The 23,609-nt window shown below is 39.0% G+C and overlaps 1 protein-coding gene across 1 annotated transcript; it reads left to right on the top strand.

Annotated features, from left to right (window-relative positions):
- Positions 1-1,671: 1,671 nt before the first annotated feature.
- Positions 1,672-23,197, top strand: LOC308668049 (matrix metalloproteinase-20-like; the record flags this gene model as incomplete). The annotated part of the gene is made up of 12 exons (XM_081327709.1): positions 1,672-1,738; positions 3,718-3,830; positions 5,108-5,239; positions 7,425-7,669; positions 10,330-10,478; positions 11,833-11,958; positions 13,309-13,470; positions 15,281-15,431; positions 17,662-17,798; positions 18,789-18,945; positions 21,810-21,913; positions 23,097-23,197. 12 exons carry the CDS (start codon positions 1,672-1,674, stop codon positions 23,195-23,197), a joined length of 1,644 nt encoding a protein of 547 aa, XP_081183835.1.
- Between the last annotated feature and the right edge of the window lie 412 nt (positions 23,198-23,609).

The following is a 23,609-nucleotide window of genomic DNA, read 5'->3' as shown; positions in this document are numbered from 1 at the left end:
ACTTTCTAGGAAATGCGGTATCTACTATTTCACAACATCTTATGTGTGGGGGGGTGGGGTGTCAAACATCCAGCTCGAGAATCCAAATAAAACTCCAGGTTCATTCCATTTCCGAAAATCTTACTGTTTATTGAATACACGGCATGGTAATGTCAAAGCAAAACTAACTCTGAGGTTCCCAGACACTAGTTCATAGAATTAAACAATAATTTCTCTGGCCAAACCCCCACCCTCTCACATAATCTCTTGTTGGAGCAGTGGGCTAATGCCTCCTTAAGTAACACCAGCTGCCTGCAATTAGTGCAGGTTCGCGTCCCACCAGGCTCAAGGTTGACTCACCCTTCCATCCTTCCGAGGTAGGTAAAATGAGGACCCAGATTGTTGGGGGCAATAAGCTGACTTTGTAATAATGCCACTGGGGGGGGGTGAAAGCCCTAATAAGCAGGCATATACATAGAATGAAGGCTATTGCTAAGCACATTGATTTGTGCTAGATTGTAAGCCGCCCTGAGTCTTCGGAGAAGGGCGGGATATAAATGGGATTTTAAAAAATAATAATCCATGTAAACAATTTCACTTTGTTACAGGAACCGTCTGTTCCCGTAACCGTCTGTTGTCATAACCTGCCAAAGTTTCATTCACAACATGGGGATTTCTTAACAAAAGTATGCCTCATTAGGATTGGTATGCCATAGGAAGAGTCAGATGAGACAGTTCTCAAATTTGATGAAACTTCAGCTCACTTTCCCATCTCATTCAATCAAAGAAAAACTTCTGGTAAGTTTCAGAGGAGAAAGGAACCTAAGACAGCCAACTTTTCTATAAAAAGCATAGTGATATTTCTGCAGATTCCCCATTATGTATTAATCATTGTAATTGGCCCATTCAGTTGGCTATCTGTCTAAAGCAGGACTAGAAGTCCCAGTTTCTAGTTTGTTGTGTTAACTATTACACCAAGCTTGCTCTTAAAACATGCAAACAGAAGGTGAGAAAAGAGAAGAGATAGCAAAAATTCTATCTTGTAATTAAAACTTGTGCCGGTTTGTTAAGAATTGGGTTTTCTACTGTAAAATGGACAAGCTTTTTCTGTCTTTTGCATTGTGCACTCAAAAGAAAGGTGGTACATGCCTGGATTAAGTGACTGCACAGTTATGGGCTGGATTGGGGAGAAATTCTAGGGTAACCATGCCATAGAATCTCTCAGGATATATCTAGTAGGTTAGAAGGCTATAGCTTTAGTCTGGCAAGTTTCTGTCCATTAGATATAAGAAAATAAAGGATTGAACTCAACTGGATTTTATCTCTGTCTCATCTCTGGGCTTGGCCTAACAGAGGATCACCAGATGGATTCAGGAAGATCTCTAACCAGAGGGAAACCTTCTGAGAAAAAAAATCAAAACTGAGTTATTCTGGAAACCAAAAAGCAAAAAAAAATATTTTACAGCTCCTGTTCAGGTTGTAAGGCAGGTGACAGGTTGTAAGACAGATTGAGCGTTGAGTGGCTTCCAAGCAAAACACTACATGACAAAGGAACACTGTTTTAATATTGATAAGCTAGTCTGAGATTTTTTTGAGCTAATAATAATAATAATAATAATAATAATAATAATAATAATAATAATAATATCTGAGATTTTTTTTTGAGCTAGTATAATAGGCAGAAGGAGTAGCATGGAGGAACAAGAGGAAGAGCCGTTGCCAAGACAACAGTCAGATAAAAGAAGTCCAGGACAAAACAGTAAGCCAAGAAACTATCTCAGATAGGATCCTTTCTAGTTCTCATGAAGATAAAGGAAGGTGCATCTGGACTATAAAGATTCATTACTATAAGTTTACAATAAAAGTAGTTTTAATATGTATTATTTTGATTTCCTAATCTGAGCTACCTTAAAGGGCTGACAATTACAAATGTATTCAAAATAACTAATAATGTGTGAATAATTTCTGCCTTCCTTCCTTCCTTCCTTTCCTGTCATATAAGGATACAGTATGTGTAATTTTTAAAAAATCAAAATACATTATTGGACCTTTTGGCTTTATGTCTGTGCTTCTGGGAAGATATACAGTCATGGTGGTTTCTGATTCCATCACACAAATAGATTATAGGATATAATTGCTGTGCCTAAAATGGAGGCTGCAGCCTGCATATTCATTTGCTTTTTTAGCTGCACCACCTGAGATGCAAAAGTATACAGGTACAAGATGCAGACAGAAGAACGACACCCACATTTTGAACACAATTGTAATTTTAAAAGTGCTGTGGGTTTCTTTGCTGAACATACCTCTTGACACTGATGATTCTTTCACCAAGGTGTCTTGCCATAGAGAAATACAGAAGAAAATTATTTCAAGAATGAAATCTTGCTCTCTTTATCTCTAAACTGAAGATTTCTCACAGAGCCATGCTACACATCATGGGAGAATAGATAGAGAATCACAATGGTCAATTGTATCATAGGCTAAAGAATAAGAAATTTTTACCCTTGACTCTCCTCCGAAATATTATGCTGACAAAATTCAGTGCAATGTTAATGAAATTTCAGGCCATATAGGGAGGCCAGCCCTGAGGGGCCACTTACGCAGTAGCCTTCTGGTTGGTTAATGTTGGTGGTACTTTCTACTTTATGGGTTAGCAGCTACAAGACACTGGGAGTATTAGACGAAGAAGGAGAACTTCATTGGCTGTAGGAAAAGAGCCATAAAAAGGAAACGTGACAAAGTTCCTTCACTGTAATTAGCTTGTTATAAATTTGGGAAGTTATTACATGTTTCAAGATTGTGATATTACCTTGACTAGCATTAAACCTTTCTTTCTGAAATCTGCGTGGTTCTTGTTTCTTGTGTTTATCCCCTATGATAACAAGACAACAAAAAGGCCAATAAAAGAGAATTGAAAAAAGATCTCCAAAAGTAGAATCACAGAGGCTAATAGAGGATGGTTCGCAGCATGTTTATATAATGTGTTTGCTAAGTATTTAATATACCAATAATACATTTAGTAATGCAGTATTATTTCAGTAGACCTGTTCCAAGAAGCCAACTTTTCTTGCTTACAATACAGTGTATTCTACTTAATGTCTACGAAAGCATGTGCAACTTCTCCAACTTCTCCAAGAATAGAAGAAAGTTTGGGCTCCCAGACAATAGAAGCACAACACAAGTAGAATACCACCATCCTATGACACAACTTTCTTCTTCATCTTGGAGTTGATGAAAGAAGCAAGAATTGCTCCAAAACCTGGACTAGCCTTTGAAAAGCCTTTAAAAGCTGCAATAAACTATTTCACTCTAACATGATACTTAAACATAACTGGGTATATTTCAGAGGGAGTTCATATTCATTTAGAAAAATGCTGATTTATGTGTCAAAGTACCATGTAATTTAGTAAGCCGATACAGGGCAACAACACTGCAATGCATCCAAAATGGGCTTTCATTGTGTTTTTTGCACATCATACACAAACTACGCTATAATTGTGCTGGTTGTTTCATAAACATCTTTCAAAATATAACCCAGAAAGCTTACACTTAGGATAATTAACAGTAATAGGAGTTTGTCAAACTATTCATATGTCTTTGAGAGTAAACACATTTATATATCTTTTTGCAGTACTTTCTAAGTAGGTGAAAGTAGATAAATTAGAAGACCCATCCAACAGACACATGCAACAGACAGAGAATGTACATAAGCACAAAGACAATCTTTCCTCTTCACAGCACTTGCATCTGCTGTGATTATGAAGCTTCCTTCAGTCCAATACCTTATGCATATGCTTGCACCACAACAAATGTCTTCATTGCGGTTGATGTCTTTGGGTCATCCTGTTGAGGTATACATAGATCCCTCTTTGCTTCTATTGTCATGCGTACATGCAAGAGAATTAAGTGATTCCATAAGGTCAACTTTTTTGTGAAGCAATCGCTTCACAAAAAAGCATAACAGATTACGTTCTTCCACTGACTGTTGTATCTCTTCAAGCAACAGCCTTTTTCATTCACAGTATACATACAATGATAGAAAATGGCTATCCTTTGAAGAGATAAGCAAGAAGGATGATCCTTCTTACATATTTGATTATACTATTCTTACTGACCTTCCCAACTGCCTTTGATCAAAGTTGTTTCCAAAGCCTATGGTAAGTTTAAGTAATGATACCAATGATGCTAACTATGGCCTCAAATGACATGACTGTTGTTGTCACACCACACCTGAAAGAGGAAGAAGATTTGTACTAATGACACCACATGCACCAATAAAACAATAAAGCATATGTCAGCAATAACAGGGTAAATTTCTGCCATAGAGTATATACATACTAGAATAACTTCTTCATATAGAGTCTGGCAGACCTATATCATCTAAGAATGAGATAATTTTCTCATGCCCACCCTAAAAGAAGCCAGAGGGGTTGATTAAGACCTTCTCTATGGTAGACCTGTCCCTCAGGAAAAGGTTACTCCATGAGGTTGGATGAGCCTCTATTTTGACAGTGGTTCAAAAGATTATGAAAACAGTTCTCTTTAAGAGCATTTGGAATCATGTGATAGAAATCAGAGATTTATTTTTAGTTTTTCATAGTTTTGTTTACCATGTATTGGTTTTATGGAGGAAACAATCCACTGTTATCAAGGATTTTTTTCCTTTGATGTCCCCCATGTTCCCATCATGCAATGGTTAGAATCAGGTAGTGTGGTCATTCATTACACTTGAGAAAGGCTCATTTCATAGGTAATACGCTTTATATGATATATGGAATAAGTCCTCTGATATTCCGAAGAGGTTCTTAGAAGGGGCGGTAGATGTAATTGGAATGTGAAGAAGCAATAAGTATGGTTATAAAACTGATGTTCTGCTCTGGATCCAACACACTGAATTTCTGTAGCATTCTATAATGTTTCTTTCTTGCCTATGTTTTTTAATGAGTTAGAAAGAATCCAACTTTTCCTCTAAGTACTGGTGTGTTACCCCTTCATCAAAGCTTTAAGCTGTGTAATTACCTTCTGAGACATGAGTCATCTTAGCTCTTAGCTTCCAAACCAGGTTTCCTCTATAAAAGGAGAATGGGATCTCTTTGTCTGCTCTTCTCAAGCCACTCTTCATATGTAGGAAGAAATGGAGGTGTTTTGCATCTTCTCCCCAGCTTTACTTTTGATATTTTGTTTGAAATACTCAGCTGCAGCCCCGGCTCTTTTTGCATTGCCAAAAACATCCAACTGGAGTGATTTCTACATTGCCCAGGTTGGTAATGGTTTGCATGCTTTAATGATTTAGGCTGCAATTTTAGGTGTACATTTGAATGCCTAAGTCCTACTGTATTTTTCAATTGAACTGAGCTTAACTGTTAGCATAACTGAACAGAACAGAATAACAGAGTTGGAAGGGACCTGAGAAGTCTTCTAGTCCAACCCCATGCTCAAGCAGGAGATGCTATATGATTTCAGACAAATGGTTGTCCAATCTCTTCTTAAAAACCTCCAGTGTCTGAGCACCCTCAACTTCAGAAGGCAAGTTATCCACTGATTAATTATCTGTCAGGAAATTTCTCCTTAGTTCTAGGTTGCTTCTCTCTTTGTTCAGTTTACATCCATTTCTTCTTGTCCTGCCTTCAGGTGCTTTGGAAAATAGGTTGACCCCCTCTTCTTTCTGGCAGTCCCTTAGATATTGGAACACTGCTTCATGTCACCCCAGTCATTCTTTTCATTAAACTAGACATACTCAATTCCTACAAATGTTCTTCATATGTTTTAGTCTCCAGTCCTCTGATCATCTGCCTACCATATACCAAAAATAGGTTGTGTAGGTATCAACAGGACTTAATTTCAATGCAGCAGAGTTTTGTTCAAATGTTATGATAAACAAGTTATAGTTTTATAGATTCCGCCCTTAGTAGCCCTATGAAGAAATTAGGAAAGATGTTTTAACTCTTTTCTATTGCATGACAAACATTTTTATCCTGCTGTGTATGTAAGTGAAACACTGCATTTCTATCACAAATGATGATACCATTGTCACCATTTAGAAGAAGACATGTGGTTTTGTTATTTCCTTTTCCCGTACAATTGGGGGAAATAGGCTTTAAATGTCAACAGGGTCTTAAGTCTTGAAGACTCATACTGGAAATATAACAGAATCTTGCTTTAAATATTAAGCCTGCACTTTATGCAACCTGTAACTATATGGATCATTAGAAATGTTAAGCTACTGGAAATTCAATTTCATAACATTTTAATAACTTTAGGAAAGCATTTTTGGAAATTGTTAACCTGCATTAGAGTGACCATAATTCTAAATGTTAGTAAGGAAGGAAAAAAATGATATCTTCCTATTTGCATGTTAAGATGCAAAGTTTTTATGCTTTGGTTTACAAATATGTAAATCATAGGATTCAGGTCACACTATAATAAGGCACATTTCATCTGTTTCCCTCGTACACATAGACACCAAACACATATGTCTGCTTGGCATAGTGATGATATATATTTCAATAATCTTGCAGCTTCCGGATTAACATCTGTTGGCAACTGATAATCTTGAGAGCCGCAATCCCAACACATCCGGGAAATTCCAGGTTGGAGAAGACTGTCAAATAAATGATAAAATAGCCATGTAATGTGCTGAGTCACAATATAGTTGAGTTTTACAAGTTGTGTAAACCAAACCAATGTGGCTGATGTATGATTATAATTTAATGCATACTACAAATCCATTGCATCTTTGATTTGTTTAATACACCATAGTTAAGCAAACTATAGCTACCTCACTAAATGGACACTGTAAATGCAGAGATTACAACCATCATTTTAAAAGCAGCAAACTGTTATTTAATTAACTATATCACACCGGGCTTGAAAAACCTATCCAGTTTAAATAGCTATAGAATATTTAAAGACTTCTTGAAAACATCGTATACAAAAATAATAAGGAGCTTTAAAGTTTCCGAGCCACAATGATCAACTGAACAATTGAAGACAATATTCAGAGCACCAATTCACATAAACATTATATTGATGATGATGATGATAATGATGTCAACTTTTATTATACAGATAATTTAGTAGCGATTGGAATCAGTTAATATGTACTATTCGACTAGGTTTTAAATTTTATTTCTATCTCATTTTGTAAATTTTGTGTACGGTAATATTGTCACAATTTAGTTTGAGTATTTCACTCTGGAATTTAGTATGGTAGTTTTGGGTTGTTTTATTGTAACCTGATGGAAGATTATTTTTTAAAGAAGAGGGGTTACTAAATAGATGAACACAGCACAAGCAATTCAGGAATACGTTATAGCAGACATAGATCTATACAGTATTTAAATGAGGGCTTCCTAATTTTATGCAAAGCTGTACATTTGTTTGTCATCTCCTTCCCCCTCTGATGTATAAGAGGAGAACTTACTCCTTTACGTCTCTGCCTTTAGGAATACCTTGACAAATACTACACACCAAAAGGAAGACACCAAGCTGGAGAAATGATCAGTGACGGCAATTCCATGACAAGGAAAGTCCAGCAGATGCAAACTTTCTTTGGCTTACAAGTCACCGGGAAGTTGGACCACAGCACTATGGATATAATAAAGAAGCCTCGCTGTGGTGTCCCTGATATAGCAAACTATCGACTTTTCCCAGGAGAACCTAAGTGGAAGAAAGGGACACTGACATACAGGTAATGAATTAACATTCTTCAAATATCTATATTGTAAAGTCGCGTGCTTCACATAGAGACGGACACAGAGCTGGGGTAAAGATGAGTTTATTCTGAACAGAACAAACTGGGGAAACAGGGAAGCCTGGCATCTATTTGTACCTGCCCAGGTGGATGGCATCCAATCAGTTCAAACCTGGGCTTCCTGCCAGTGCAGGTGACAATGGGTGTAGATCCTGGCTTCCCACCAGGCTGACCATGCCTGGGGCTGTCAACAGCTTAAGTCATTAGGCTTATCCTGAGTGAGCAGTTATCGCCCGGAGCTGTCCAGCCCCTCTGCTGATCTGCACCATCAGCCTCCTGCTGTGCTGTCCTTTGTGTATGCTGGGAGGCATACACTGCATATATTATTTGCTATTTGCTATTCTGCCATTTAGATGTCTTCTTGTTTTGCCAGTCACCTATGCATTACAGATTATAGAGGTATATCAACATTTGCCATTTGAGGGAGGTGGGCAAATCTCTCTCTTGCTTATTGACTGCACAAGTAGCATTTGCCAGTACTTCGGTGATATAGGATTTTAATATTTCCCCAAAGGTATGACCATCAGGAGTCAAACATCACTAACAAACATACCAACCTATATTTGCAATAGTGGTTAATATCTGTAGCTCGGGTGTAGGATGAGGGTGAAGATTTGTTCTCCAAGCTTGTTGGTTGGTTTCTGAATGTTTCGTTACCAGGCTTGGTGAAAATGTTACCTAGCCTGGTAACAAAACATTCAGAAACCAACCCACAAGCTCGGAGAACGAACCTTCATCCTCAGTCTATATTTTTCAAAGGAAGCTACTCATATATGCAGGTGTAAGTTTAAGATGTGAGATACATCCTTATGATATTTCAAATAAGATACATTCGCGTGAAAATATCCCATCTTTCATACCTTACCTTCTATCTTTCAATATTTTAAAAGTTCATATTCAGATAACACAGTTGCATTAAAAAAATCTAGACAAAAATTGAAAAAGAAAAAAGAGGGTTTTTTTTCCCCCTTCATCAAGATCCATTGACAAGTTGAGTGGGCATTACATGAAATTTTTTTCTGACCAACACCATCAGAATGATTGATTCAACTAATAACTCACAAATAACTAGAGCGCCATCTACAGGATGCTTAAAACTATCACTGCAAACTATCGTAAACAATTGTATGGCTTTAAACTATGAACTGCTGTTTACAGGCTTTTCCGTCTATTAAATTTAAAGTGTTGCCATGCAATAATTTTTTCATAGATTTTTTTTAATCCAATTTCTTTTGAAAATAAACAATGCAGGTAATCCTCAACCACAACTGAGCCCACAATTTCTACTGCTAAATGAGACAATTGTTAAATTTTGCCCCATTTTATGAACTTTCTTGCCACAGTTATTAAGTGAATCACTGCAGTTGTTAAGTTAATAACACAGCTGTTACATGAATTGAGTTTCCTCACTGACTTTGTCAGAAAGTCACAAAAGGTGATCACATGGCCCCGGGGCACCTGCAACTGTCATAAATATGAATCAGTTGAAAAGCATCTGAATTTTGATCTCATGCCCATGAGGTTGGTGTAATGGTTGTAAGTGTGGAAAATGGTCAGGAGTCACTTTTTTCAGTGCTGTGTAATGGTCACTAAACTAAGTGTTGTAATTCAAGGGCTATCTGTAATTCCTTGTTCCATAGATCAAAATAAGATCAAACTATTTCCCTCTTTCTTTTATAACTTTTTTCTTTTCTTTTCGTTTTTGCTTCTCTGCCCTTTCTTTTTTGCAACCATAATGCCTGATGAAGAATTCTGCAAACCTCAAGAAAAACCTCCAAATAAGAACATTGCCTTGATGTCCATAGTTATGATTGCTTTATAACTGCTTCACGTACTCTGAGACCCTTTCCCTAACTAGCTACATTATAGTCTCATTCCCATCTTTTCATATGTGCTGTCAAGCACAGGAAATCAGGAGTCCAGGCGGTTCAAATGAATATATAGTTTTATTGCAAACTTAAGCTCTCTGCAAGAATCTGAACCACTAATGGTCAAAGCAAATTGGTGGTAGATAAGAGTCAATGGAATTCAAGGTGGGCTGGACTTAGAAATCTTGTGGGCTTGAAGGGACTTGAGACTAATGACCCATTTAACCCCTCCCTTGGGCTCAGCCTTGTTATATTCTTTTGGCATGGGTCCGGATTACCTACAGCAACACCTGCGGCCGGCGTCAACTTCCCTCCGTCCAGTGCGCTCCCACAGAGAGGGCCTCCTCAGGGTGCCGCCGATCAAAGAATGCCGATTGGTGACCCCCAGGGGGAGAGCGTTCTCTGTGGGCGCACCAGACCTTTGGAACCACTTACCAGTTGAGCTCCGGATGGCCCCCGACCTTCGCTCCTTCCGGCGCGATCTCAAAACATTCTTTTTTGAACAAGCTGGCCTGGTCTGATGGGATGGGGTTGGGTTTTTAAAACTGGTTTTAACTTTAATATGTATTGATTTTATGGGCATGATGTTTAATGGCTTTTTAATTTTTGTATTCGATTTTTATTGTGTATTGCCCTGTTCACCGCCCTGAGTCCTTCGGGAGAAGGGCGGTATAGAAATCAAATTATTAAATTAAATTATTAATTCTGCATGTGCATTCTTCTCCACAGGCTAAAAAAATACACGTCTAGCCTAACTCAGGCAGAGGTTGACAAGGCTGTAGAGATGGGTCTGAGAACATGGAGTGCTGCTGCCCCACTGAACTTCATAAAGGCAAAAACAGGAGAAGCAGATATCATGATCTCATTTGAAAATGGAGGTAACTGCTCTTGGTAATATCCCTCATACCAAATTTCAGATATTTGCCTTTATTCTTAATAGGCTAAGTTTATACTGGGAAAGAGCTGACAACGTTTTCAAAATAATGCAACTATTGTGTTTATAAGCCCTTTTGGGTTGGAAGACCCCCTTATGAGTATGGATAAGGTGAACGTGGGGTATCTTTTAGGGAACACTTTCATCTGTTGAAAAAAATATGATGTGCTATATTTCTTGTGATATTTAAAGTGGTAAGTAAATGTCTAGAAGAAGTCAGTTTGGCAAAAGTAAAGGAGAAGGCATTTATTCTTCTTAGCCAATAGCTGCTAAGATACAGGACTGGTAGAGATACAGAAAAATGTAAGTAGAAGAATGTGAGGGAGAAATTTATCTGGCTCCTATTTTAATAAGAATCCTATCTAATTTCACACTTTTAAATCAATTTGTAAAGTGATGCTCAGTAGCCCTTTGAAATATACAACTTCTACAGATAATCCTTGACTTACAACCATAATTGGAACTGGAATTTCCATTGTAAATTGTTACAGTTATAAAGCGAGTCATCTCGTGGCCAGATCTCATTTTATGATCATTTTTACTACTGTCATTAAGTGAATCACTGTGGTCGTTAAGTGGATCATAAGGTGAATCCAGCTTCCCAAATTCAGTTTGCCTGTCGAAGCCAGCTGGGAAGGCTGCAAAATATGATCGCATGACCACAAGATGCTGCAACCATCATAATGCAAGCCATTTACCAAGTACCCAAATTCTGATCACATGTCTGTTGCAATGGTCAGAACTTCAAGGATGGGTTGTAAGTCACTTTTTCCAACAGCATTATAGTGTCAAATTTTTGTTAAACATAAACTTGTAAGTGAAGGAGTACCTGTATTAATTTTGCTATACAGGGAGCCAAACAAAGAATCCAAACATGAAGGAAGGAAGGAAGGAAGGAAGGAAGGAAGGAAGGAAGGAAGGAAGGAAGGAAGGAAGGAAGGAAGGAAGGAAGGAAGGAAGGAAGGAAGGAAGGAAGGAAGGAAGGAAGGATATTATTTCAGATGATATCCTGGACCTTCTGTTCTGATTCACTGAATGCTAGTGGTAAAAAAAAAATCCAAGTTAAAAACTGCATTCTAATTTATGAAGGATTGTCTTAAAAGGAAATGGCTATTTGGTCTTTGTATCCAGTCACTGGTTTATTTGAGAGCAATTCTACAATTATTGCCAAATTCCACGGAAACCCTTCCATTTATAGCATTCTCGTATACTAAGGATGAAAAAACACCACACAGTTCACAATATGTCCTAACTCTCTAATTATTCTAAGGTCACATTTTGTTTCTATATTCTGATAGACCATGGGGACTCCTACCCATTTGATGGGCCACGAGGGACCTTAGCACATGCTTTTGCACCTGGGGAAGGTCTAGGTGGAGACACTCATTTTGACAATGCAGAGAAGTGGACGATGGGGATGAATGGTAGGCATAAAACTATACCCTAACCTGAAAATACTTTAAAAGGGCAATTTGTTCAAAACCAGACCTCTGTATAAATAAATACACAAGCAACCATAAATGAACTGAAGAAAAGGATTCATCTTGGTCCTTCAGTAACAGGAAAATCACTATATTTTGCAATGCACAAGGTTTAGTTCAACAGTACAGTTTGCTTTTCAGTAGATCCAGTACAGATCTTCCTTGATTTATGAATTCTTCCCAACCCTGGAAGATCAGGGCTATCAACTGTTTATAGAGCTTGTCAATCAGAAGGTCGGCAGTTTGGCGGGTTGAATCCTGAGTGCCGTGTAACAGAGTGAGCGCCTGTTACTTGTCCCAGCTTCTGCCAACCTAGCAGTTCGAAAGCACGTAAAAATGCAAGTAGAAAAATAGGGACCACTACGGTGGGAAGGTAACAGCGCTCCGTGCGCCTTTGGTGTCTAGTCATGCCGGCCACATGACCACGGAGACGTCCTTGGACAAGCGCTGGCTCTTCGGCTTTGAAATGGAGATGAGCACCGGCCCCTAGAGTTGGAAACGACTAGCACACATGTGCGGGGGAACCTTTACCTTTACCTTTTTAACATATGGCTTGTACTTCATGTATATAAAATCTCAAGAGCTACATTTTATGGGGGGGGGGGAAACAGCTAAATTACATGAACATTGACTTAAGGGGTCCTTGGTGCTCTCTGAGCTTAGTTGTTTTCTTGCAGACATTTCATTATCCAAACTAGGTGACATCCAAGCTCAGAGAGCATCAAGGACCCCTCATTTCAACCCTGAGTTGCAAATATTCTTTTTTATTGGGAACATTGACTTACAAAGCTTGATTTTGCAACAGTACAGAATATAAATATCCTTCTTAGTTTTTTTTTCCCAAAGAATGAGAAATTCCTGCAAAATTAGCATAGAATTTTATTCTCTTTTATAAATTTGAAGTCTTAAATTGCTGTTGCTGTTGTTGATAGTCAATCATGCTAAGCACGGAAGGAAAGCGCTAAATGAAAAGTAATTAATTAATTCAGTTGTTCCAAAAAGAGGGGAAATATCTGTTTTCATATTTACTATACAGTCCAGCATCCATTTCTGCTTGTACAATGTCATCATATTCAAACTTTTTGCTTTATCATACATATACTGCAGAATGTTGTTTTCAGCTCTATTGTAGCTGGAAATTGTATCATCAGACTATTATCGGACAATAAAGTTATGACTTTTGGCTTTGAGTACTTAACTCAAATGATCCCTAGTTATCATCACAATCAGTAGCAAGGAATCCAATAAACCTATAGATATTACTAATATTAACATTATATCTTTATTATATAGGATTCAACTTATTCACTGTTGCTGCTCATGAATTTGGCCATGCACTGGGCCTTGCCCATTCTACTGATCCATCGTCTTTGATGTATCCGACCTACAAATATCAGCATCCCTTTGGTTTCCGACTCCCAAAAGATGATGTGAAAGGGATTCAGGCATTATATGGTAGTTCATATGGCTTTTTAAAAAAGTTTACCTCTTAACATTTAAATTCTTTAGATTTAATTTATTTACTTCCTTACAACTAGTCCTTCTTTTTTTTAGTAACTCATGCAAAACATTTGCATTCTTCGTTTATGCAGTGCTATCTCCATTTTATAAAGTAGGACATATTAATATTAATTGAAATAAATTTCTAATCTGGCTATGATTAATTAACACTTACTAATCATTACCAGATGTCATCATACTAAACTTTAGAAGAGAATATTTTTAATTCAAGGTTGATCTGTGGGGAATCTTGGGCTGTTACTTACTGTTAGCTTGTTTGTCTGAATACCATAAACAACAACTTAATCAAGGGATCACCACTCCCACCAATACCGACAGGGCAAAATGACAGCAAACCCCATTCCCCACTAGCACTAATGGTGTTACCTAGTTTGGTAATGAAACTTTTGGAAGAAAACAGCCAAACTCTGGGAGCACCAATGACTCCATACTAAATTATGGCTGTTGAGAAACCACAATTGGCTGAGTTCAACCAACTTTCTAGCTCAAATTCACATTAAGATTTCTTTGTTGGGTGTATAGACATAGATGCATTTAGAGAGCCTTGGTGGAGCAGTGGGCTGATGCCTCCTTAAGTAACACCAGCTGCCTGCAATTAGTGCAGGTTCGCATCCCACCAGGCTCAAGGTTGACTCAGCCTTCCATCCTTCCGAGGTAGGTAAAATGAGGACCCAGATTGTTGGGGGCAATAAGCTGACTTTGTAATAATGCCGCTTGGGGGGGTGTATGAAAGCCCTAACAAGCAGGCATATACATAGAATGAAGGCTACTGCTAAGCTTGTAAGCCGCCCTGAGTCTTCGGAGAAGGGCGGGATATAAATGTAATAAAAAAAAAAAAAAAAAAAATTAACTACCCTATGCTAAACAGTCGTTCACGTTCTTCTCCAGCCCACATTTTCTACTTTTATTATGAGGTGATTTGGGAAAATGGACAGAACATTTTTGTTTCATTTTAATTTCCCCAGGAGTTTGGGGAAAGATTCTCTATTATGGTCTAAACTTGATTTCCCCCCCCCCACTTCTTACATGATTTATGTTTTAAAATGATGAGAAACTCTGCTATCAGATTTTCAGCAATTGTATCAAAGGGGCTTCAGATATTACAAAGGTCCCCAGACACATCTGGAAGGTATGGTTAAATATAAAGATGGTGGCCACTGACCGTGTAATTGCTAAGCACATTGGTTTGTGCTTAAATTGTAAGCCGCCCTGAGTCTTCGGAGAAGGGGGGGATACAAATGGGATTAAAATAAATAAAAATAATAATAATTGAAACTACCTGTTTTTTGTGTGTGCCATGGGTAAGTCTTTGATCATATCATGATGGCTGCCATCTTGACTTTCTTAACTATAACTCCATGGATACCCAACCACAGTTCTAGGGGTGCAGATTATGTATAACTACTGCAAAGCTCATGTTAAAACACTATTTTCATTTTTTCCGCTCTCCTATAAATAGTGTTAACAATTAATATCCCTTATCAATGTATACATTTTGCCACACATTCTGCAACTGAAGAGATTTGGTTTGGCTTGAAATATATTTCAGTACGACTATTTTAATGGAACTGGGTTTTTTTTAATTAGAACTGTTCAGAAGTAATACTAATACTATATAATCTCTATCTTTCTATCTATCCCTCCATCTATCTAATTCTGGAGGATTGCAAATGTGTAAGTAATACAATATATCAGCCACATACAATGAGTTTTCACTCCTAGTTCAAAGAGAATCATCTTCTAGGGCCAAGGGAATTTGGATCCCGAAAGCCTCAGGTTTCACGTCAACCTTTTTCCAACCTACCAACACCATACAGTCCAGATCATTGTGACTCCAAATTTTCATTTGATGCTGTAACAATGCTGGGGAAAGAGTTACTTTTCTTCAAAGACAGGTAAGATTCTTTCTTTATTCGGTGTCCCACAGTAGACAGTAGACTATTACGTTTTATTTCTAGAAGAGTAATACGGTCTTGGCTTGTTTGTTTTTTGGAAGGCCAGTTTTCAGCTATATGGGAATATATTGGGAATGAAGGCAACATCCCCTTTGACAAGATTGTTTCACACACAACTCTTGGTTCTGAAAACCCACCTAAAAATCCCCTTTTTCTGCTTCCTGCTGTGGAATGACTCAATGATTTTGCCATTCGACGTGACTTCTGTCGTGTCTGGCAGAGAAAAAAGGAGAGAGATACAATGACTCACATGAAGTGTTAAAAGATTTATTTTCTGTGCTGTCTATTCTCACAGTTTTAGGCAGCTTAAATAAAACATCAATAAAATACAAAGTCAAGCCCTTAAAAAACAATCGGTGCTATTAATAACAACTGTAACTAAAAACTGTTGTCATAGAATGTCCCCTCTGAAGAGTACTGATTTCAGCATATCTACCTTATGGGGGTAAACTGATCCAGAGAGATGGGACTATTGCTGAGAATATCATTCTCTGGATCTCAGCCCCCCAGTCTCTATCAGGCTGGATCCTGCAGCATCCTCTCCTTACTAGATTGTGTAAGGCAGGTAGATTCTGCCTGAAGAGCCTTGGTGGAGCAGTGGGCTAATGCCTCCTTAAGTAACACCAGCTGCCTGGAATTAGTGCAGGTTCGAGTCCCACAAGGCTCAAGGTTGACTCAGCCTTCCATCCTTCCGAGGTAGGTAAAATGAGGACCCAGATTGTTGGGGGCAATAAGCTGACTTTGTAAAAATGCCGCTTGGGGCCCCCCGAAAGCCCTAATAAGCAGGCATATACATAGAATGAAGGCTATTGCTAAGCACATTGATTTGTGCTTTAGATTGTAAGCTGCCCTGAGTCTTCGGAGAAGGGCGGGATACAAATGGGATTAAAAAAAAAAGAAGACAACAATTCATAGAAGTGTTTATAGATAAGCATCAGTCCCTTGGCTCAGAAGTCCACCATCAGTCAAGGCAGGGTCCTGCAGGAAAGTGTTATTCAACTGGGTCGGCACATTCTAGGCCTTCTGCAGTTTTTGTGACATGTTCAAGGGCAGTCCTGGACAAGGCAAATTGTAGTAGTCTAAATGAGAAGATACAAGAGTATGAATTTTTGTCTTTGGTGTCTCTGGTCCAGCAAAATGGTCAGTTTCTAGATGATACCATGATCATTTTTTGTGTGTAGAGATGTGGATGGATGAATATGGTGTAGCACTAGGAAAATAAAGAGAAAGCAATCCCAGCTCCATTTATCTCTGAATTTCAATAAAGAACTTGGGAGGGAAGGGCATGGAAATTACTTTTACAGGTAGTCCTCACTCACAACTGAACCCAAAATTTCTGTTGCTAAGTGAATGGGTGTGGAGCCTTCTTGGAACTGTTGAAAGGACTGTCTGGTAGACTGAAGATAGATGACTCTCTAAAAGAATGCAAATGACCAGCTGTCTGCAAGCAGTATAAATCCTTCCATTCCCCACTATCCAGTCAGAGCTAAATAAGCTTCTTGGATGAGAAGCGAAATGTCTTCAAAGAAAAAACAAGAAAGTCGTGAACAAAGCATCTTTGGGATAACTATGACCTGGATGACCTGGATAGACATTTAACAATACCAGTAAATAGAAATCCTAAGTATTGCATGAATTTCCCAGTGTTAAAATGTCCTCCAAAATAAAGGGTAGGCATCTTCCCTGACACTCCCCTTCCCGACTTCTTATTTTTCCTCAATTTTTAATAGGTATGGGGGTGGATGTTGACCCATGCAGTTTCCTTAATAACATTTTTAGAAGTGCTTTGCCATTGCCGCCTCCTTCCTCATGCTGACACAGAATGACTGGCCCAAAGTAACCCAATAGCTTTGTGCATAAAGTAGAAGTAGAATTCTGGTTTCAGTGCCACACGTGCTGTATGTACAAAGGGGGGCAGAGCTTGGAATGCATGATTAAATCTATCACATTGGCCTTTTGGCTTTTCTCTGGATGCCTCTAGCTAGGTGGTAAATGTGTATCTTTGGATTGATCAAGCTCAACTTAGCACCTATTTTATGAATAAGCAAGCTTCCCATAAAGTCATTTTGCAAGCTCATTACCATGTGCTCTCAAAAGTCCTAGGGTATGTTTGCTGTGCAGTAAGCCTCCCCTTTTCTTTTCTTCTCTTTATCTTTCTCCGTCTCAATAGGTACTTCTGGAGAAGGCAGGCTCAACTCACAAGCCATGTGCAACCACTCAGCATTACCAGCTCTTTCCCTCAGCTCATGTCAAATGTGGATGCTGCCTATGAAATAGCTGAGAGAGGAATTGCATTTTTTTTCAAGGGTCGGTCAGTTTTGAAAACATATGTTGTTTTTGTTGGCGTTGTTTTCTTAGGAAACTAGATCTGAGAATGTGTATTCATCATTTGTGTAATAGTAACCTTTAACCAAGGTTCTAGTTTACCTTAAAATCAGTCTTGTGTGAAAGACTGCTATTACTGCCCCTTATAATTACTGGGCCTGTACCAGCAGCACAGTGGAGGCAGAGAAAAAAGAAAATTTCTACTAGCAGTTGCTCTTTTTCAATCACAAGCAGGAGGCATAACATTTCCTTGATGGATTATGCTCAACTTAGTCAATCATATAACACCACATAATTTTGAAGGAGATTCTGGAGAAAAAGTGTCAATAACAATGAAGACTGCTGTTCTGCAGCAATCAACACCCAGATTACTACCAGGATTAACTCTAGAGTGTTAAGAGTATTAACTAGCAAGTCTTTCCCAAGGATTTGGGCTAGGCAGATGTTGTGGTTTGATGATATTAAAGGTATCATTGAAAAATGTAAGCTGCTCCAAATAAAGCTGCCTTTTGTAATTGATATTAATAATTATTGTTGTTCTATTCTGCATCATTATTTGAGTTGCTTAGTGTAAGAATTGCAAAAATAAAAACTTCTACTTAGAAGAGGAGGTTGCCACCAACATCTACACCAAATGGCATTTTCAGGTATTAAAAATAGAGTAGCAATTGTGCCATTTGGTGTAAATGTTGGTGGCAACTTCCTCTTCTAGGCAGCAGTTTTTATTTTTACATTTATCCCACTAAGCAACTTCAAATAATGATGCATCTCTCATGGTCCATGAAGTTTTGTTCAGACTGAGTCAGAAATTGTGAAAACCAAACAAGGGCAGGTGATCACACAGATTTGAATTGATTCCAGAGCATTGAAAAGGCTTTGTGTGGAAGTACCCAAGGATATCCAATTAAAATTGGAAATTCAAATTACAAGGTTATGTAGAGTCATCATATTTATTTATTTATTGTTCTCCAGGTCCTCATTATTGGACAACCCATGGTTTCCACATGCAGGGCCCTCCTCGATCTATTGCAGATTTTGGATTTCCTAAAAATGTCCTACACATAGATGCGGCCGTCTACCTGAAAGATGAAAAGAAGACATTCTTCTTTGTAGAAGATGAATTTTACAGGTTTATTGTCTCCTAATAATATAGGCTTTAAATAATCAGTCATGAAATTTCATTCCTAAGTGCTGAACAAGAGACCAAGGGGAAAAATACTGTCTTGTTCATAATACTGGAATATTGCCTCAGCCAGTAAAAGAGATATCCTGCATCTATTTAGCCAACATATAGAAAGGTGTGATTGTACCCTTAATTACATAACTTTTACATTTCTCATTGTGATTGCATTGTTTCTTTCCTAACATGCCTTGAAATTTCTTCTTTCTTTATCAGTTTACAAATGGGAAAGTTACATAAAAATCAAATGCAGATTTCCTTACATGAATCAGATTGAAACTGGATTTTTCCTGGATTAATTACTTACAAATGGGCAATCCACTTTCTCCTCTTTTCATTTCTTGCCAGGAAAAATGTCAAGATAGCATAGGAGCATGATTTTAATTGATGAGATTTTCATTCAGTAGCATTTAAAATCTTGGCCCTAATAAGTAAATATTGAGGTGCATATTCAGTTCATTTTGCAAGTCATATATATCCTGTTCTAGATCTTATCTTGTGGCAATGGAGGTGGCGAAGCATGCTCACTTTGCCACCCTCATTGCATCCACAGATAACTGCCCAGCCGCCCTGTTTAGGGTGACCAGCTCCCTTTTAAATCAGGGGACGGGAGAGGACCCCTTGCGGGGACGGGCCGAGGAGTTTAGTGAGTATCTGGTGGATAAAATCGCTCAGATTCAGGCTGGCCTGGACTCCGACTGGGCAGTATCTGACGAGGGGGAAGCGATGGGTTTGTCCGATAATATATGGGAAGAGTTTGATCCTGTGACTCCGGATGAAGTGGACAGGATCATGGGGAAATTAAGTGCTGCCACGTGTTTGTTGGACCCGTGTCCCTCCTGGCTGGTTTATGCGGCTCGGGAGGTTACATGAGGCTGGCTCCTGGCAGTTATTAATGCTTCCTTGAGTGAGGGGTGCTTCCCTGCCACCTTGAAAGAGGCGGTGGTAAGGCCCCTCCTCAAGAAACCTGCCTTGGATACAGCTATTTTAAATAACTTTCATCCTGTCTCCAACCTTTGCTTCCTTGCGAAGGTTGTTGAGAGCGTGGTGGCACGGTAGCTCCCTTTGGTCCTAGAGGAAACTGAGTATCTGGATCCATACCAATCAGGTTTCAGGCCCGGATACAGCACGGAGACGGCATTGGTCGCGCTGGTGGATGATCTCTGGCAGGCCCAAGACAGGGGTTATTCCTCTGTCCTGGTCCTATTAGACCTCTCAGCAGCTTTTGATACCATCAACCATGGTATCTTGCTGTGAAGTCTTGAGGGGTTGGGAGTAGGAGGCACCGTACCTCTCGGGCCATTCGCAGATGGTGTTGGCAGGAGGGCAGAGGTCAACCCCTAGGCCCCTTAATTGTGGGGTGCCTCAGGGGTTGGTACTCTCACCTCTCCTGTTCAACATCTATATGAAGCCACTGGGTGAGATCATCTGTGGTTTCGGGGTGAGGTATCATCAATATGCTTTTCATCTCCACCCTGAACCAACCCAGCGATGCCCTCGACGTGATGTCCCGTTGCCTGGAAGCGGTACGGATTTGGATGGGGAAGAACAGGCTCCAGCTCAACCCGGCCAAGACTGAGTGGCTTTACGTACCAGCATCTCGACTTGTCCAAGAGGTTCCATCTTTGGTTATGGTAGGAGAGGTGTTACCTCCTGTTGATTGGGCATGCAATTTAGGCGTCCTCCTGGACTCACGACTCAGTTTTGAAGATCATATTGGGTGTCGTGGCGAGGGGGGCATTTGCCCAGGTTCGCCTGTTGCGCCAGTTGCGCCCCTATCTGGACCGAGATGCCCTACGTACAGTCACTCACACACTTGTTACCTCCCGTATAGATTATTGCAATGCTCTCTACATGGGGCTGCCCTTGAAGACCACCCGGAGGCTCCAGCTGGTGCAGAATGCGGCCGCATGGGTAGTGATGGGAGCATCCCGATACTCCCATATTACACCCCTCCTGCATGAGCTGAATTGGTTACCGGTTACGACTTCCCATCACCCAGTGCGCTCACACAGAGAGGGCCTCCTCAGGGTGCCGTCGGCTAGACAATGTCGGCTGGTGACCCCCAGAGGGAGGGCCTTCTCTGTGGGAGTGCCAGCCCTGTGGAACCAACTCCCCCTTGAGCTCCGGATGGCCCCGGATATCCGGTCCTTTCACCGCGGCCTTAAAACATTCCTTTTTCATCAGGCTGACCTGGACTGACGACAGGGTTTTAAAAAATGTTTTTAATTTTTAATTGTTTAGTTTAACTTATTTATTGGGGCTGTTTATTTAATTTATTTTACCTTTTGTATCGTTTTTTTATTGTTGTTAGCCGCCCTGAGTCCTTCGGGAGATAGGGCGGCATATAAGTCCCAAAAATAAAAAATAAATAAATAAAATATCTTCCACATTAATTAAAGATGTTGTCCAAAGCAATGGACACGTGATGTCACAAATGGACAAATACAGGGCACCACATATCTAAATAGGTTTAGTGAAAATAGAATTAAAATATTTGCAACTCAGAAAGATAAATATTTCCTTCACATACACATATATATTTGCTATAATTCTCTGCTTGGAGGTATAGTGATGACCATTGACTTCGATGCTATTGTCAAGAGTTGTACAGCATTTGGATTCAAGTGTATATATTTAAGAAAAAAGGCAAAGACATAGTTAGAAAAAGGGCTTAATTAAACCCTGTGATATTGCAAGAATTATAACAAAATAAATTTCTAAGTTCACCTCAACTCTTATGTAACACTTTTTTTTTCAAACACTACATTTATACATAGAACTTCCCCTTTACAATGTTCCTTTTTTTCAAGCTATGATGAATCAAAACGGAAGATGAACAAAGACTTCCCAAAGAGTATTGAGGATGAATTTTCAGGAATTAGTGGTCGAATAGATGCTGCTGTAGAGGTTAATGGTAAGTATTTTATCTATCATGTGATTTTTTTTCAAGCAGGTTTTAAAAACATTCTTGTTAAAACCTCTTTCCATTTAATTTTTCTGGATGTTTTTCATAATAACTCTGTTTTTGATTTTTGAATCATTCTTTAGTTATCACATTTATTCTAAAGTATGTATTTTCCTCATCCTCCTTTTATTCATGATATGATGCTGTAGAGCAGGGGTCAGCAACCTGAAACAGTGAAAGAGCCACTTGGAACCGATTCCCTCACAAAAGGAAAAACTGGGAGCCGCAAAAAATATGTGCGCATGCGCATACATGCACACATGCACAGAACAGGGTTTGACTGAAGAGTGGAGCCAAGGCGAGATATGCACCTACCCTGCATATTTGAATTGATTGGTTGAACTTTTTTAGTCCCACTTTTTTTTTTACTGCACATGGCAGAGGACTGGGAGCCGCAGGAGACGGCTGAAAGAGCCGCATGCGGCTCCGGAGCCGAGGGTTGCAGACCTGTGCTGTAGAGTAAGTAGGCCAACAGGCCAAACTCAGTTAATTAGTTATTTTACCAGGGATGGTGAAGAGGACTTAAAATGGATTTCCTACTCCCAAAGCAATATTCTGGTTCTTGTCTAGTGGTTAGGACAGTCCAAGAGCTGCCCATGCTAGTTGGGATTGATTGACTTACGAAGACCTACAATTAAACAAACAGCAACCTATTGTATCTGGAAAGAGAAAGAGAGAGAAAGAGAATGAGAAATGTTCCACTAACCAACACAACAAAATATTCAAAACAAGACAAAAATGAAACAAAACAAAACAAGGGGACTCCAAAATCACTCTGTTCCCCAAGATCTGGGAGAACAACCACTTCTTCAGTGGTTTTCCAAATGATCTATTCTGGAACTCACTGTCCCTGCACAACTGACCCTCCATCAAAAAAGGCTCATGTAGCCATTATACAACATTGGCACTTTTTATGGAACAGCAATAAATTCCTTTAATATAATTACATGCTTTTGGCTTGTGGCTGTATATTCATTTATAAATTAAAAAATAATGAAATAGAGTTTGTAGATAGAAATATCATGGGCCACTGTTGTATAATCTATGATAGATTGACTATATTATCCTAATCGTGATAGGCATGATTTCTTTGAGTTCTTCACTTTCTATTCTTTTTCTTTTCCTTTTTTAGGATTCATTTACTTCTTTTCAGGCCCCAAATCCTATAAATATGACAGAGAAAAGGAAGATGTGGTTAACGTTGTGAAATCCAGCTCTTGGGTGGGTTGCTGAGGCTAAAATGCTCATCAGAGGATGACAAATCAGCTAACCGATACAGAAGCCAAGGCAAGAATTGCAGTCCCTTTGGTTTTACATTCAGAAAAATGACTACAGAGCACCATGTCATAGCTCAAATCCAGTGAAGAAAAGAAAGCAAATGAAAAACAGCAATTCAAGAAACAAACTTAATAGAATCTCAGTTACTTTGATAATCTCCAATTCACAGATGATATGAACTGCCCAAATCATATGAATAAGTTAATAGAAATCCTTACCTGATAAATGAATATAAGATTGCAGAAATAATACCATCTGTATTCTCCTATTCAATTCCAGTCCCTTGTTTCTATGCTTCTTCTAAGCAGCCCTATGTGAGTTTCTAGGGTTTTATCCATAATTCCTCATCAATGGCATATATTAATAA

The sequence above is a fragment of the Vipera berus genome (assembly GCF_964194415.1).
Source record: "Vipera berus genome assembly, chromosome: 4".
In the NCBI taxonomy this organism is placed as follows: domain Eukaryota; kingdom Metazoa; phylum Chordata; class Lepidosauria; order Squamata; family Viperidae; genus Vipera; species Vipera berus.
The sequence above is the reverse complement of the archived record's forward strand: the minus strand, read 5'-3'. Positions and strand labels throughout refer to the sequence as shown.